Source organism: Zonotrichia leucophrys, chromosome 1, assembly GCF_028769735.1.
Source record: "Zonotrichia leucophrys gambelii isolate GWCS_2022_RI chromosome 1, RI_Zleu_2.0, whole genome shotgun sequence".
NCBI lineage: Eukaryota > Metazoa > Chordata > Aves > Passeriformes > Passerellidae > Zonotrichia > Zonotrichia leucophrys.
Window position 1 is genome coordinate 17,592,520 of NC_088169.1, and position 17,506 is coordinate 17,610,025.

Here is a 17,506-nt window from a genome sequence, read left to right on the forward strand (position 1 = left end):
CAGAGATAATTACACAGCTGAAATGCATTGGCACAAGGCCAAAGGTTAAGCACTTTCCACCATCCCTCCTAAATTGAATAACTTCACTTTATGAAGTGTATCGTCAGATATTGTTTTCATTACTCTCAGAGGGCAAATTAAGGTTAATAAAAATCCATTGAGATTACCCATATATGTGAATATTTGTATTTTTAGAACTTTTCTTTGTCAATTACATTTCTCACTGACTATGTTTCTGTGAATACAAGTACGTAGGTCAAAGCTTCAGCTCATGTTTCTACAATTTCAAACTGTTTTACTTCTCTTAGACACATTTCCTCTCAACTGGATTGTGAGACCCTGCAAGGTTTTTCAAACTGAGCAAAGCTAGGTGCACTCCTTCCACTAGGTTGTGGTTTCTGACATGCCCTGAATCCCACTTTCCTGGGTTTCTCCTGACCCACGTAGAAGCCATTTGGCCCATCTGCTTCAGTCCTCAAACCCAGTATTTGTATATCCTCGTCTTTAAATTTTATGTTAAACAGCATATTCTTCATACAAGGCAACCCAGTATTTTGTTAATACTCTTATTACTCTTCAGCAATCTGAGAAACCCTTTAGTAGAGATGAAAGGAGGGGAATGGTTTTCCATTTTCTGTGATAAGTTAGTTATATCTATAATCTGAAATAGCACACACATACTGGAGTCACCTGTTCCCATACTCTGCTTTTACAATATTGTCCTCTCACTACAAGTGTCCTCTTTTCACTCTGCTGCTGCATGCCCTTCCCCTCTTCCTACTGCCCAAGAGATTGGTTGCCTTCTTACTTGATACCACAGCTGTGTCTGCCTCTTAGCATAAGAAAAAGCAATATAATAAATGGCCTAGTGTACAGAAATTTTAACCCATATTATTTACTCATATTTAATACATATAATTTTTCAGCCTCTGTGAGGTTCAGGGACTTGTTTTTCCAAAGATGGTGTCTTTATCACTTCGTGGACTTTTTTGGTCTATGTATTTGAATTTTTAAAAATCTGTGTACTATCTTAGCACAAAAAATAACTTTGGGAAGAGTTATCCTATTAGTAACATTTTGTGTAATTTTTGAAAGAAAGGTGTTTTTCCCACCCCAAAAAATTAAAATAAGAAATTAATAAGTTACTTTTGTCAATCATAACATTAAATGAAAACATTTGTCACAAGCTAGTTAACCTTGTCAGTCTATTGCAATGCAGTATTGAAGAGCAAAACATTAGAAAAACAAAAGAGAAATAATGATTGGGAATGGTTGAAGGTAAAATACATAAAGTTGCCACTTAAAATCTATGCCACTTGCTAGGCTAGGCTTGTTTGTTTTCAGATTTTTTTTATTTGTTGAATGAAACAGTCTCTGAGCAACTTTTCTCTACAGGTTATTGACATGCCAGAACACAATCCTGGAGATATGGGAGGAACAATGAGACTGGGAAAGAGGAGGACTGTTTTTAAAACTGAAAATTCTGTTTTAAGTAAGTTATTTTTCTGCTCTTATGACTTTGCCTTTTGGATAGGAGCTTTGTAACATAGAAAATAAAAAAAAAAGCTATAATCTTAAGCAAACAGTTAGGTGACAGCTTTCCTGAGCTTGTTCACTCTGATCCTGTTATTTACATTTACTGAGAATTGGAATGAAAAAAAGAAATGAGAGGCATCTGTAACTCCCAGTGAAACTGTCACTGAGGGTCCAATGCTTTTTTAAAAGCAATGAGTAAAATGTTGAGAAAACTGAAATTCTTTTCTTGGCAGTTTAATTCATTCTGTTCTTGAGAAGGTCAGAGTGCTTTCTTCCTGAAGCAATCTTGTTTTGGGAAAGCAAAGTATCTGTTGCAGAAAAGGAAAATTATTTGCTGTAACAGGATGCTTCAGATAACAAAATAAAAGAAACCAGAATATAGAAAAAAATTATTTAATTAGATCTACATGTGTTTTAAAATTGAAGTAATACTTGTCTCCTATTAATCAGCCCATTATACAATAGTAATATAGATGATGCTGCAAAAGTGTGAAAAGTAGTTTCTTGTCCATTAACTAAATCTGTATGTATTTCTGCCCCTGGTATTGATCTGAGGTATTCTCTATTTAGCTATGTTAAACTTAAGGAATGTATCCTTCTGAGTACTTAAAAATTACACCTACTTCAACAGGAGACCAGAGTGTAATACCACATGCACATTTAATGAAAAATCTGCAATTCCAGAGATGCCCATACTAGTGATCTAATAGCCTGGGTGATACTTTGCCTATGTGTGATATAGGTATGCATATCACAATGTTCAAATTGTTGTGTGACCTAAACACTTTTGGAAAAGTTAATAAAAATTAACATGTGTTGTAACCCTTGACCAATATTAAGAGTTGTTTAAATCTGTTTAGATCTTTGGAAAGAATAATAAAAAGCTATGGTAGTTTAATCAGGAAATAAGATTTCTTTTTCTTATGTTTTACAACTTGGATGAAAATAATAGTTTTGGAAAAGTGATCCCTTAAAATTAAGACATACACCATACTTTGTAGAATGGCAGTACTATTATTCTACAATTTTTGAAGATGTTCTTGGCAGTTAAGTTAATGTACCAATCCCCTAGCAAGAGAGTAATTCTCATGACCTTAGTGTAAACTGAGAGCAAAGTTTGAGCCATGATTATAAGTAAGAGATATGATTGAAATCTGGAAAGAAGTTTACTGCATATCTCAGACTTGCTCCTTGTTGCTGTGAAAGGCAGAGTGTTCGAGATGATGCACAGAAGACTGCCAGAGTCATTTGGGTAATGAGATCAGGAAAACAGAGAAAAGCAATATTCTCTGTTCTTTGGAGGTACTCTGCCAGGTGCCATGCATAATCTATTAAAATGGAACAGATGCTACTAAAAGGCTTCCTTCCCTGCATCTTTTGTGTACAACTGTTGCAAAACCTTGAAGGGATTTTACATTGCTGGCTCACTCAGACTTTTTGTTTTAAAGCTTTACAATTTAAATTAGTTAAATTGTGTTTAGAGTCTAGTTTGCCTAAGCTATTTCTAGTCAAGGGATGTTGAATATGAATCCTGAATAAACTCAGGTAACAGTGAATTAAAAGAAACTAGTCATCACTCAGGATGAGTGTTCTTCCACTCAGGAAGAACAGAAAAATGCAGTGAGATGAATAAGGTCTTGTTGTGTTTAACAAGTGCTAAATGTGACTTCTTTGAGGTTTGAATTACAAGGAATAATTGTAGTAACTATTAAAGCAACACATGGGCTTTTAATTTCTCTTTTGTTGTTTATTCAGGGAAGCTTTATGGTGATGAAATGTTTGTAGAGGAGCGACACAGGCATCGCTATGAGGTAAGCACTGTCCTTTGCATGGATCCACTCCTCGGTATGCAAACATCTGGGATAGGGTGCCTGAATACCTTCAGAATACTGACATTCAAGGAGACACGCATGAGGTGGACTCCTGGAGTTACCTCTGAGGTAGTTCAGAAGGGATCTGACTCCATCAGTGTCTCTAAAGAGCCTTGAACTATCAGATTTTTGCATGCTGTAACTGATTCAGACAATATTAACCTTCCTTGAAAGGGAGCAGAATATGATGGTGGCAAACCTGCTCAAGTTTGGATATTAACTGAGTGGTTAAAACATCATCAAGGAAATGAGACAGCTCACTGCAGAGCTCCTCAGTTTGAAGCAAGAGCTGCATTCCAGCTTTTGTCATAACCCCTGAAATTCAGTGTTCAAAGGGGAGGTCAGTGGGCATCTAGTGGGTCATTTAAAAAGGGGGAATTCAGGCTGCTTGGTTTCAGAAGAGCAGCAAGCAGAAGGGACCCTGGCTTTAATTTTTGAATATTTCATAGTAACTTTTAAAATTACTGATTCATCTCTTATTTAATAAACATGTCCACTTTTACAAATTTATGCCAGAGTTGTTAAAAAAAGAAAGCAAAAGTTCCCAACCCTTACCCAATTCTCTTCATTCTTGTATGCATGTAAAAACCATTACAATTAACTGCCACTGTTTGTTAAATCCAAAACTAAATAGAACTACCATTGTTATTGCTTTCAACATTTCAGGTGAACCCAGAATTGACTCACTGCTTTGAAGAGAAAGGCTTGAAATTTGTTGGCCATGATACAGAAGGGAACAGGATGGAAATTATTGAACTGGAGAGTGAGTGTCTTACTTGTTTGTAATACTTATTGCATCTGTTAAAACTGTATGAACTATAAACTATAAACTATAGGTTGTTGAATTACATGTAGGCACAATATTTAGCTGTCTTAACAGCCAAGATCATTATGGGGGATACTGCTAACTCTACTTGTGTATTACAATGGGTGAAAATTCAGAGCGGGTTAGGAAAAGTCTTACACTTTGCAAAGACTGTGCATGTATTTGATTATGTGGGACAAATGTGCTCCTTTTCCAAAAGGCCCTAAGTCTAGCTCAGGGGCATTTGGCTTTGTAGAATCATTGAGTGATTTGGGAGATTATATTGTCCAACCTTCTGCTTCAGCACAGGGATACCTCCAATTATAGGTCAACTTCTCTAGAGTTGTATCAGTAAAGTTTTGAATACCTCCAAGTATGCTGTTGCTGGGACTTCAAACCACTCATGACTGTTCTCTGAATCCAGAAGTCTGGCCATTTTTTTAACATACTTTGTGGTCTGCCCATTGTCCACAGCTTCCAACTTAAAGGGTAGGAAACCATATGAAAAGCTTTGTTAAAGTCAGAGTTAAGGAAAGTCAGTGCTCTCCCTACATCCAAAGACAGATTCTTCTCAGGCTTGTTGTGCCAGACCTTCATGTTCTGAAGGTCAGGAGTTTTCTGTGGTTCCTTGGATCTTTTTGTCTTGAAGAAGGGCATGATGACTGCCTTTTCCTACTCATCAGAGACCTGATGACTAGGAAAGGCAGTCACCATGCCCCAGAGAATTTATAGATTTTTATCTATATGCCAGTTTCACAGTGACATTGCCCTGCTCCCTAAGCACCTTCAAATGTTCTTGGTAAGGTCTCCATATGTGTTTCATTTTTCCCAATTTGTGTTTCATTTATGGAATATGAATACATCCAGTATAGCCAAAGGATATGACATTACTGGAGTGTATTACCTACAGAGTCTGTGAAATCTCCATCTAGACCTTCAAAACTGGACTAGACAAAGCTGTCAGCAGCCTGATTTAACTTTGAGTTTGTCCCTGCTTTGAGCATATTGTTCTGAATAGACATGCATAAATAGATACTGGAAACCACAATACCATGAAAATAGTGTGATAAATGTAAACTTTGTGACTTTCCAATTGTGTCCCTCTCCTCCCACCCTTACATGTTGGTACAGGTTTATTATTCAGTTTTTATGAATCAGAGGATGATTTTCCTTTGGTTTGCCCTACTAACCTTCTGCCTCAGTTGTCAGTTGCCTTTTGTGGAAAGAAGTTTTCTGCTCCCTCACCCTTAAATTCACATGTGCTGCTCTGGCTTCTGGACACTAGTCTGAAATCTTTAATAAGTTCTTTTCCTAAAAGTTTTTCTACGATTTTCTTCCTACATTTTGTCATTTTCTTTGATGTCTATCTTGTAGATCACCCATATTTTGTGGGAGTTCAGTTCCACCCAGAATTTTCCTCAAGACCTATGAAACCTTCACCTCCATACCTTGGACTGTTGCTGGCAGCAACTGGGACACTGAATGCATACCTGCAGCGTGGATGTAAATTGTCTCCCAGGTAATCTTTGTTTTTTGCTTGCCTGCATTTGACAGTCACATTTTCATAGGGACTATCCCATCCTTCAATTCAGAAGCCCAGAAGAGGAAAAGGAGTTCTTTGTGTATTGATTTACTTGTGACTGTGTACCTGTCATATACCTGGGTGTAAAATAACCTGTAAGCAGGAAGCACAGTTCCTCACTTCTTCCTTTTCAGAGGCTATTAGTGCTAAAGCCAGAGCTCCACATTACATTCAGAAAAAAGTAAAAAAATTAATAATTTCAAATGAAGATAGCAGCCTCCTGTGTTAACTTCCATTGACAGTAGCTTCACAGGGAAAGAGATTTGCTAGAGGATCAAACAATGAAGTGAAATTCGTACCCAGTTGTACTTGAATGATGGTAATAACAACAACAAAGAAAGCACCGATTTTGAGGTAGCTAAATAATAAATACTGTCTTTCAGAGACAGGCCTGAAATAAAACAGTTGGGATACCTTTTGACTTACAGAAGGATTTGGATCTAGGTCAGAACTGGATGGTTCAGCCAAAACTCTGTCCTTGGTCTCTTGGACACAGAGGCTTTGGTTTATTGAATGTACCAATATTTTTTTATCCAGGGTTAACTAATTCTTGTTTATTTCAATGATATTAAAAACAGTTAAAATTTAATTATAATAGCAATAATAAAGAAATCAGAGGGAAGCCTTGGGCACAGTAACAAAATTTTAAAAAATCATAAAATGACTGAATAATAACATTGAACAGATCCAACTCTGGCATTTTGGCTTTTCCTCTAAACAAGACACCAAACTTATTAATTCTGTGGGTTGGGCTTTTTTTTTTCCCAAGTCTTGTGTTCTATTAAAATAAGATGTGTTTGTTAGGAGAGAAATAGCAATTTTATTCAAGTTTGAGTAGTAATGGGAAAACAGCCAAGCCAAACCAGACCAATCTCTTTTGGTTCCCTACTCCTTTATGGGTATCAATTTTTATTCACTCTGCCTGGTTGTGGAGCGATGTACGTACAAAGAGAATGAATTTCTGATCTGCAAACCACAGCTTGATTGAAACTCTCCTTTTACCTTAGCCTGTTATTGTTGGAAGCAGTTATAATGTTAGCTACCTTTTAAAAGGTGTGCTGGTGAAATACACAGATCAATTTTTTGTGGTGCTTGGCAAGGCAGAGCATTCCATCACTGTGATTTTCAGCATTACCTCCTGGTGGGCACTCTGACTCACACTTCACAGGCCCCAATATCCTTTCTTACACTGCTTTATCCCATAAGTAACCCTCTTTATTTCTCTGAGATAAAGAAAAATTACTTTTTTTTAATAAGTGATCTGCATGCATCCTGCTAATTTACATCCCTTAGTGTTATAACAACTATGCCATCTAACCCTGACCATTTCAGCCATTACTGAATTTGCCCCACTTAGACTTACTTGAATTAATCATTCAAAATGTATACCCAACTCTTATTCTTCATGTTCATAGAATAAACTCCTACCAAATCTTAAACATTTAGCAAAGACAAAAATCCATACTCCAAAACTTAATTAATAAAATTGCAGAGTTTTGCCATTTACCTAGTTACACAGCAGTCAAGCATACCCCTGTGTCTTCAGATCACTGGAATAGGAAGGAATTTTGAGGCTAAAAGAGGAAAATTTTGTATGGAAGAGTGTTCAGGAGGGAATTGCAGTTAGTTACAGCACACACACTCATATTAACATACCCAGCTGCTGAGTGGAAAGATTTCCAGTGTAAACCTTTAAACCCCAGAATGCTGGTGATGTCATTGAGTTGTAAAGCTAAGGCATGTTCTAGCAAGGCTGAAATAAATCTGAGGAGAGGATTTTCTGCACACCTCATCCAGCACCACCCACCTGTGTTTTAGTTGTGCTGTGGACTAGAGCAAAGTAAGCTGGCAGAGAATTTATGGAGACCAGCAAGCTGAGCGGATTACCAAAGGAAGGCTACCATAAACACTAAAGAGAGAGTGAATGATGAAGTCCTGAGACAAAAGGAAATGGGTATTTCAGCATGAGAGTCTTAACAGGAAACTATTACTCCAGAACATTTAATAGCCCCATAATTAGGGTGTGATTTTAGAATATTTGACACCTGGACAGAAGCCCTAGCTTGTAAGCAAAGCTAATAATAACTTTAAGGATGCATTAAGACTTCTGGGAGAGTGCCCTAAATAAATGAAAGTGAATAAAGTGTCTCTTAAATTTTTGTAAGGCCTAGTCTGGTACAGACATAGGCCCATATAGGCATGAGCATGCCTAGTTTGAGACTGGAATGCATCCTCTGGGGAAAATGTAGTTCCTAGAAATGTCAGTGTATGCACCAAGAGACAGTCAAGAGTTGACCAAAGGATCAGAGTAGCTCAGTGATTAATTGTTACTTATTTACCTGAAGTACTAGTTGGGCTCCCAAGTTTGCCTTTGTGGTTTCAGCCTCTTGTGCTTTATGGCATGAGTGCCCAACCATCAAAGCCCTGCACTTCATTTCCTTGTGAATGGCTTTAGATCATGACCTTTTCCAAACCTTTCCATGGAAATACTGAAGTCACCATTTCATATGGAAGTGAGGAATGTGGTGGGAGGCTGCCAGTTTACATTTTCATTTTCAAGGACAGAGAAAACCAAAACTACATGAGACTCAGAAGTGTACAATACCCACAAATATGCTGTTTTAAAAGAGAAAACAAAGGGTTTTAATAGGAAACTAGTGGATGAAGAGAGGAACTTCACATGTAATGTTGTTGACTTTTACTGAGACTTAGGTAATTTCATTTGAAAAAATTAATAAAAACTGATTTGTCTTTGGGAACAGTATAATATGAGTTGCAAAATCACTGGTGTACAATAAAGCCATGTTACTTGTTTTGTTTTGATGTGTTTTTTCCCCTTATCCAGTTTAGCATCAGCAGGCTTTATTTCTTCTTTGTCTACAGCCAGCACCTTTATTAATGGCCTGCAAGAGTAAGCCCAAGTGCATTAATTATATTTGCAAATAATGTCATTTGAATAAGAGATGAAAGCGCTATTCAGAACAAAGAAGTAACAAAAAATATGTAGGGAATTTAGTAATCTCTGTTGAGTATAATGATATCTTTGGAGGAAGAAGATAAGAAGCTAAAGATAAATAAACACAAATATCCAGTACAAGGGAGGAAATGTAGGAAATGAGAGGTGTTCCTAGGTAAGTAAGTGTAGGCAGCACTGACTACTGCCAAAACAAAGCTTTCCAAAGCATTAGTGAATATGCTAATGTGAAGCACCAATCCAATGCCATCCAGTCACAGAGTACTCTTGAGTTCTAGGAAAAACATTAATCAAAGATGACCTATGAGCTGTGTTCAGAGACAAAGAACAAAAGTGGCCAGAGAACAGAAGGAATGGTGCATTAAATGAAACACCAAAAACCTCAGAAAATTTGCCGATATGGTGCTTACTGCATTAGCATGGCCCAGCTCTCTCTCAGACCAGCTGTGGAGGAAAGCACCTATGAACAGGACAGAAACCAGCCTGTGTGACCTGTTCTGGTGCCTGATATCCCCTGTACGTGGTCCCCAGTCGAGAACACGTTTGGCACACCATCATGCTTCTGCCATTGGCTGAATCCAGACATGTGATTTGATGGAAATGGGATTTGAAGATTGTCAGGAGAGCAGCAAGAGAGGGGCTACTCCACAAAAGGGGGCACTCCAGGAGCCAGGGGTGGGAGCTGTCCTGGTGGGGGTGGTGTCCTCAGTCAGTACCACAGTTGCCACAGAAGACAAGTACTCTGGCTCCAGTGACCTTCCAGTGGTGCAGGTCCCAAGTGGGGATGGTTGGGACAGCAAAGACCCTGTTACCCTCAGAGCTCGTACGGAAAACTACAGAGAAGTTTTAAAGGAAATCCTTTCTGGCACTTAGTAATGGCTAGTTATGTCAGTTAACTTTGTAATTTAAATGTTAGATGTTTACAGTGAAAACCCTTCTGAGCTAGTGACCTCAAGTCTTTTCTGCAGTTGTTCAGTGAAAATGCACTTTAAGGAACCAAATAGCTCATTATAACTGTTCTGTGGGTCAGTTCTGCATTACACACTGCCAGAGCCTGTTTCTCTCCAGTGATTGTAGGGAGCTGCTGCTGCCTGTCCCAGACGAAGATTTTATCCTAGGTCCAGTTATGTGAGGGCAGGGGGCTCACAGTTTTGGGTTTGTGCTGAGGGATTCCCAAATGAAATGATGTTTTATGGAGGCATAGGGTTGTATCATGATGACCACATTTTAAAGGATAATCATGACTTTAAATGACAGATAAATTTTTTATGACCATAAATGATATCTGTGATTTTTATGACCATATAATAATCATAAAAATATGTACCAAGAATATGGGTGACTGCAGTTATAACCATTGCACAATCAAATATGCATTTATTCAAAATAATGTTTTAATGACATAATAATTTTAATAATTCAGCTTTTTTAGGGGGAAATAAATTATTATAATTTGCAGATTTCATTTTGCTGAGTCCTCAAAAGCTAAACACTTAAACAACTGCAGTCTGTATTAAATTTATCTGTACTTCATGGATCTTTAATTTGCACTGAGGAAGAAATGCACTTAGCTTGGCACCTTGCAGGGTATAGCATTACTGTAGTAATTATTTTAATTCCTTATGTTTCTGGAAAAGGAGTTTTTTATCAATTGTACATTAAAAATGGATGAAGGAAAAGCTTCCTTGAAACTGCTGCTTTGTTTCTAAAGAATATTGATGTGGATTTTCCAAGTGAAAACCAGAAAGCTTTACGGGAGTGAGGTGACCAAAATTCATCATCTGAAGTGACTGACTAGAACCAGTGACACTGCATTGAGTTTTGTTATGTTTTTTTCTCTTGGCCACCACTTTATACTTGAGATCCCACAAAAACAAACAAACAAAAACAAATAAACAAACAAAACCTGTTGGGGTTAGGTCTTAGATCTGGTGGCCTCAGATCTGCTCAATACCTTCTTATTGTTGTCCACTGTTGTAAGAATTGTTACAAATAAGATGAAGTGGGTGTCAGGCTCCTGCACAAGATAATTACTGATTAATCTGAAAACAGACTAATTTGCTGAAGCAAATGTAAGCATATTTTTTCAGTGGTTGGCTCAGTGTGCAAAAGAATTTCATTAAAGAAAGCTGGGCTTATTTGGTTTCTCACCACTACCACTTTCACAGCCAGCAGATTTAACTAAGGTTACTGAATATTACCAACTTTGAGCACGAAGCATCCATTTGAGTTTTGTGTTTAGTATCTGTGAACAACTCATTGTAATTTGGAACAAAGTACACATTTATTCCAAAGAGAAAAGATGGCTTGCTTCTGGTTAATGCCACCTAAATCTGAACTTTTCCTTCAGATTACACATAATACTAATATGTTTGAAATCAGAGTAAATCTCAGAAACCTGACACCAATGCTAGTTTGAAGCTGTAACACACAGGTGCAGATATGCCAAGTTTCAGGAGTCCTTATTTGCTTTCAAGTCCACTGGCAGCCTAACTCTTGAAGTTCAGGTTTCCTTGAGGCCCAAGTTTTTATTTTTAAGATGATGCCACAGGTTCTGGGTATGCTTAGACAAATCATTCAAGCAGCTGAACCTGAGAGGCTGATAGCTACCTGAGTCTGAAACCCAAGGCCTGATCCTTACCTGGGTATTTCCCCTGCCTTTCTTGCCCTGTGACCTGCTTGTGAGACATCAAACTGACTTTCACCCCATAGATCAGCCCTAAAGTAGGGGAGACTGTGAGGTGCTGCTGCAGAAGTCAAGAATGTGATGATGTCAAATCCTGTACTGAGATTGGGCAGTGTGGGAGCAGGAACAAAATCGTCATCATCTGAGTTAAGTGTTTTAGCCTCTGCTCTAGCAGCCAGGTGAGCCTCAGCTTTGGGAATCTGAAAACAGGCTTAAGAAGTTTGGGTGGTAAGTCAGTGAAACCACAGAAGCATCCACTTCTGTGGGCAAATCCCTCTAACACCTGTGTCACTGAGTGGGGGAGGACCTATGAGGAGAGTGCTAGTGGGGATCAGCACCTGACTGCCTCCAAGAGATGAAGCTGGGCAGTTGTCCACTCAACCCATTGGTTGGTGAGCACTTCTACTTAAGCATGATTCCCATACTGTGTTCTTTACAGAGCTCTGGCATGGTTTTGGGCTGGGATTGCCACTGGCTAGCAGAGCTAATTAAAAAAATAGAAGTTCTCTGAAAACTTTGGTCTTAAATCATGGCTGTCATAAGATTGTGCAGTTCTCTACATTCAGTTCTACTCTCTGCTCTGTGGACAGTATTTGCTATTTTGCTGTGATGTGAAAATGCAAAACTGTTTTAATAATACTGAATTTTTGTTCCATGTTTCCATGGGTACTTTCAGAAAAAAGTAAGTACAATGTTGGTGGTGTTGTGTTTGTCTGTGTGCATCTGGCATGCTTGATCATACTGTTAACAACACTTTCCTCACTTGAACTGTGTAATTGATCACCAGCTGATGAAATGATCCAATTGAACATTTCACATTAGCCTGATGTGACACACCCTTTATAAGAACACATCAGCAGTGTGTGTGTCACACAGACCAGGGCAGAATGCTGTAGACAAAGTCTGAATGTTAGGACAGCCAGAATATCTATGCTGTTTTACACAGATTTGGTACAGTGACTTGGCTGTAACTGTGGGAAACTTTCCTAACAGAGGTAGAAATTAAATGAGGTGGCTGTTGGTGCCATTCCTCCTGTCCCACTCTGTTTAGGTGTCTGGGTTTTTACCTATTCTTTCTTTAGTTTTCCTTTTCTCTCAAAGAAGAGAGGGTGACATTCAGGCTATAAAGCAGTGCTCAGTAGAAAACAGCAGAGTAGCTGAGTGCAGTTTGTTCACTGTTCCACAGTGCAGCCTCATCAGAGACTGTGGGGCTGCATGGCTCCCTTGCAGCAGTGCCCAGCAGGCAGTCACTGATAAGGCAGTCGCTGATAAGGCTCTGTGTGGCTGGGCTATGTGCTCCATGCCTCAGCAGGCGATCATGCCCAGAGATGGGGAACACAACATGAGTGGGGTCCTGTTGTCTGGAGGATGAAGGGGCGTGTAAAGGGGAGGTGTCACAGGACAGCTGTGCAGTCAGTGCCTGGCACAGAGTTGGCACCCAAGGCTGTCACGATCCCACACAAATGGGGTCTGATATCCCCCCTGTGCTGTGTTAACCATGGCCTGGGCTCTGGAGGGTCACAGGGCTGACTACAATTATTGCTGCTCAAATGCTTATCTGTTCCCTGGGCTGCCTTTGCTGGCTTCTCATCTGGGGAAATTAAAATATCTGGAAAACAGACTGTAGAATGAAGTATAGTAGGGAGGGGTTGAGGCTGGAGGCACTTCTGAAGTGCACTTAAATTTAAGATAAGCTTGGAGACCCAATAGACACTAACTGAAAATGTGGTTTGTGGGCACTTCTTTCTCTCAGTCACTGTGGTGATTCCTGTTCTTCGCTGTTTCCTTGTTCTTACCACTTATAAAACAATCACTTGCATGGCAATTTGGTCTCTGAAAACCAGTCTGCTTCTCTCAGTATACAAGGATACAAAAGGGGATAAAACCTCTAGAAACACTGTCAGGATATTGCTTGGTGCAATGAAAATTATTTGTGTTCTTACTAAAAGAGCAAGGACTATAATTTAAGTGTAGAATTGTGAGCTAATAAAGTTGTCTTAACTTTTGATTGTCTTAACTTAATGATTTTCTTTACCATAAGGGAGAAATTCCTTTTATTTTAGTTCTGAATACCTGTTATTATCTATCATGTTAACCATGATCTTAGACACACAGCACCAGCAAAACGCAGAATGAATGTACAGGAGTCAAGCAAAAAGAAATTGAATGTACTGTTTATCAGAGTGCATTATTAGAGCAATTGTACAATTATTAGAGCATTATTTTGCATCAGGTCTTAAACTCCAGACTTGACCCCATTCCTTTGGAGGAAGGTGTTCTAAAATACCATGTTTTTAGCATGAGCCTAAAGAAGTTTTCTGGAAATGGGTTGCATTTGAGGAAAGTGTTGATCATATACATCATGGGTTGGAGGGCTTGAAATGAAAAATTTTGTTTAGATCTTTCTGAATTCTTATTGGTTCCAACAGTGACAGCTACAGTGACCTAAGTGATGACAGCTCTCCAGAAAAAGAGTTTCCTTATTCTGACACAAGCTGAAATGACTGTATGTGAGCACGGAAATGGATGATGCTATTGAGGTAAACTGAAATGTTTTGATACTGCTTTATCACACGGATTTATTTTAGACTTAAAACAGGAAATAAAGTTAACTTAATTCTCCCATTTGTGTCAAGTCCCATCTGAAAGTTTATGTCTTCTTTCTTGTCTGTAGCATTTAATTGTTTTCCTCATCTGCTGCTTAACTCTGAAATTGAGATGTTAAAGTCTGCTAAGTATTTTGGGTACATCTTTTATGTAGGATGCTGTACAAAACCAAGTTGTGTAAGTGTTTGAAGATATATTAAAAATGCATTTTTAAATTATATTTCATTTTTTCGTGTCTTCAGTTTACAATTTAGAATCACTTCAATTACATTGTGTAGACATTATTTTTTATTTTGCCTTAATATTCATCTGTAATTGCATTGATGCATTGATACAACAAAGACATCCCAACATAAATACTTGTATTCAATCTGCAGAGTGATAGAGATACAAACAGGTTTTATAAAATTGTAGCTTTGTTTGCCATAGCTTTTGCCAGAGTGATGTTGGATTGGTTGTTTATTCACCTGTAAACGTGGTAGTCATAGATTTCCTTTTGATTGGAGGTTGTATTTCCTGTGAGACACCTGATCTCTGCAGGACCTGGGCCTGAAACTTGGTCTTACTTTATTTTTCCTATGCAGATTCATCAGAGCTGGGGCTGGTATGAGTCTCCCATTCAGCTTTTCAGTATTTCTGAGCACTTTTGTGAGGAGGGCACAACTTTCCCCTCTGAACATGTCTCACATGGTGTTGACACTGAGCAGCTGTGCTGAGCAGACAATTGAGGCTACATATGAGCAGCATTTCTGCCTGATGGTTCTTGATCCAAGTAGTGGCATGAGATACTAGAAATTGGAGTTCAGTCCTTAGATGCAGGGGTTTCTTCTATGATTTTCAATTGAATTCTTTTTTGCTCTCCTGTACTACATGTTAAAGATAATGATCCATCCCCAAATTATGAGAGCAAAGAACAGAATATTAAGAGATGAAATGACCTGGCACATGTACATACAGTACTGATGCCTGCCCTAAAATAACCAAAAAATAAGTAGACAAGACATTCCTTTTCACTCTTGCCTGGATCCTTCCCACCTCCAAACATCACAGTGGTTCTGTTTCTTGAGCCAACACAAGGTACAGGACAGTCTGTCTGGAAAAGCCCTTGATTTCCTCAATGGAATTTATGGATGGTAGTTCTCTGTTTACTGTTGCAGGTGACTTGTTCAGTGCTTGGATGAATGCACTTGTGTGATGCTTTTAAGTGGTTATCAGTAGCCAAGCTGATTTTGTTCGAACTTGTCACTAGTGGATAACAATTTTTATTCAACAGGATTACTCTAGAAAAGATTATATAACTAAATCCAGATTTCAAAAAATAAGAAAAGCATTGGCATTTTTTTTTTAATCTTGTGGTTAATTCTACCCATTAGTCAAAACTGAATACATGTGTAGATTATATTTAGCTTTGTGGTTTCACTTTAGATAAAATGCATCTACTCATAGAATTTACTTAGCACTACTTTGAAATGAGTCAACACATTTGGGTGAAAATTACATAAGCATGAAATAAACTGAGTTAAAGATTAAATATTTTTAATAATTGATATTTTAAAATTTATTCTTCCTTTCTCTCCGTCTTTTTATGTTACAGAAAACTTGGGAACAGGACAATATTGAATAGAAGAAAGTAGAAGAGTAAGCTGCTTGCAGTTCTCATACTGTTTCTTCCTCTGCTATGTTCAATAATTCTCATTACAGATGACAGTTTTACTGTTCTGTAGCAAAAACTGTTCTGTGTAAATGCTGCTTCAAAAGTTACCAAACAGTTGTGCACCTTAGCTGTTAATCATTGTTATCTTGTCCTATATTTCAGAGTAATCTCAGGTGAATATGTATCAATTCACTAGTTCACAGCTTTCTTGATTTGAAGAAAGATTTGACTGGTTTCAGTTTGCCTTGGAACAGGAAGAATAAATGCATTAGCTCTTGGGAATGAGGAGGGGCATGCACTAAAGCATTTAAGAGAAAATTGTCTTTCTCTTGAGCAGTAGAAAACCATTTCAGGTTTGTTTCCAATTAAGTTTATATATATTTTTTTTATTACTTTTTTTGCTGTTCAATATGTACAAATGAAAAATGGTTGCTGTACCTCAGCTCTATGTGATTATAGTAATTAATATTGGATACAAGTTTTTTCACTTTGCTTTTGTAAGCAATTTGATTTCACATAAATCCATTTGCTCTATTTCTCCTGGAAGTCTGATAATGCTGAACATAATTCTGACCTACAAAATTACAGAAGTGATATTGGAAGGTGGTTTCATATTTGTATTTTGTAAGAGAGAAAGCAAACACGTTCATATATTTGTTGGAGAATTTTGCTCAGACATGGCTTGAAGGAAAAAGGCCATGAAAATATACAGCTGATGGAGAAGTAAAAGGCAGCTGTAAGCAGCAAATTCTCAAAGCCTGTTTCCCAGGCATGTTTCTGTAAACAGCAAGAGTTCTCAAGCCTGTCTTCAATAACAAGTAAATACCTTGTCCTTGGATAAAGTATGGGAATGTAAAAGTAAGTTTTGAGAACCTTTCATATCAGGGTGAGAACACAAATCTTGGTTTCAATAACAAACCACAGGTATTGAAAACAAAAGGAGGGATTAATGTTTAAATCTGTGACCTATGATGAGCTCGGATTTTGCAATATGTATGAGCTTAATTAACACTGTTATAAAATATGCCCGGTGAATCAATAAACTGGAGCTCCATGCTGATCAATTAAGATGGGTCATCTCCCTTCACTTCAATATATATTAAACTCCAGTTTTAACACTTTTGTGAAAGTTGTAGAAAAAACAGTCATAAACCTGGGGTGTTATCTGGGCTCCAGCTGTGCCACACTCAGTTAGTTGTAGCAAATAAGTATGAAGCAAATTAAGTAAGGTTCACCCTTGTTTTCCTGTATCCTGTGACCACTCCATCATCGTAGCACTTATTCCCCAATAGAATGGAATGATGTGTTTTAATTTAGAAATCACAAGTTATTCCACTACATCACAGCTCAGGCAGCCCTGCAAGGCCAGGGCTGGAGCCTGAACCACTGGGACAGCAGAGGAAGGCGAGAGGTGCTGCTCTGGGTGTAAGGCAGCATTAAGGTGTAAGGGGTGTAAGCATCCTATTAGCATTGGGGCATCATCAAACCTGTCACAGAAGGTGAATCTGATCCATGTAACTGATGGGCTCCAGATGCTTGGGGCACACTTTCTATAAAGAAAAATTCTGAATTTTGAGAGTTGCATTTCATTTTGGTTTTGGGCAAAATGTCTGCTTTAATTCATCAAAAGTCAATATCTGCACAAAAATAAGAAGCACCATGTTCCTTATTACAGCTTTGTAAAACAGCAAGTTTGAGGGCTGTGTATTGCTCTAGAAAATCTCAGGTTACACAGCAAATTTGTCTTTTCACTAAAAGAAGCTTTAATGGTAATGAAAGATAAAATGTATT

At 38.1% G+C, this 17,506-nt stretch overlaps 1 protein-coding gene across 1 annotated transcript in view; it reads left to right on the forward strand.

The window, feature by feature from the left end:
* CTPS2 (CTP synthase 2) overlaps positions 1–16,253 on the forward strand; it is a 56,986-nt gene extending 40,733 nt beyond the window's left edge. Inside the window, exons 14-19 of the mRNA XM_064707984.1 lie at positions 1,396–1,492; positions 3,292–3,347; positions 4,074–4,170; positions 5,587–5,731; positions 13,884–13,994; positions 15,656–16,253. Coding sequence (XP_064564054.1) covers positions 1,396–1,492; positions 3,292–3,347; positions 4,074–4,170; positions 5,587–5,731; positions 13,884–13,953 — 465 coding nt within the window. The 3' untranslated portion in view covers positions 13,954–13,994; positions 15,656–16,253. The remainder of the gene's footprint in view (positions 1–1,395; positions 1,493–3,291; positions 3,348–4,073; positions 4,171–5,586; positions 5,732–13,883; positions 13,995–15,655) is intronic.
* The last annotated feature ends 1,253 nt before the right edge of the window (positions 16,254–17,506 follow it).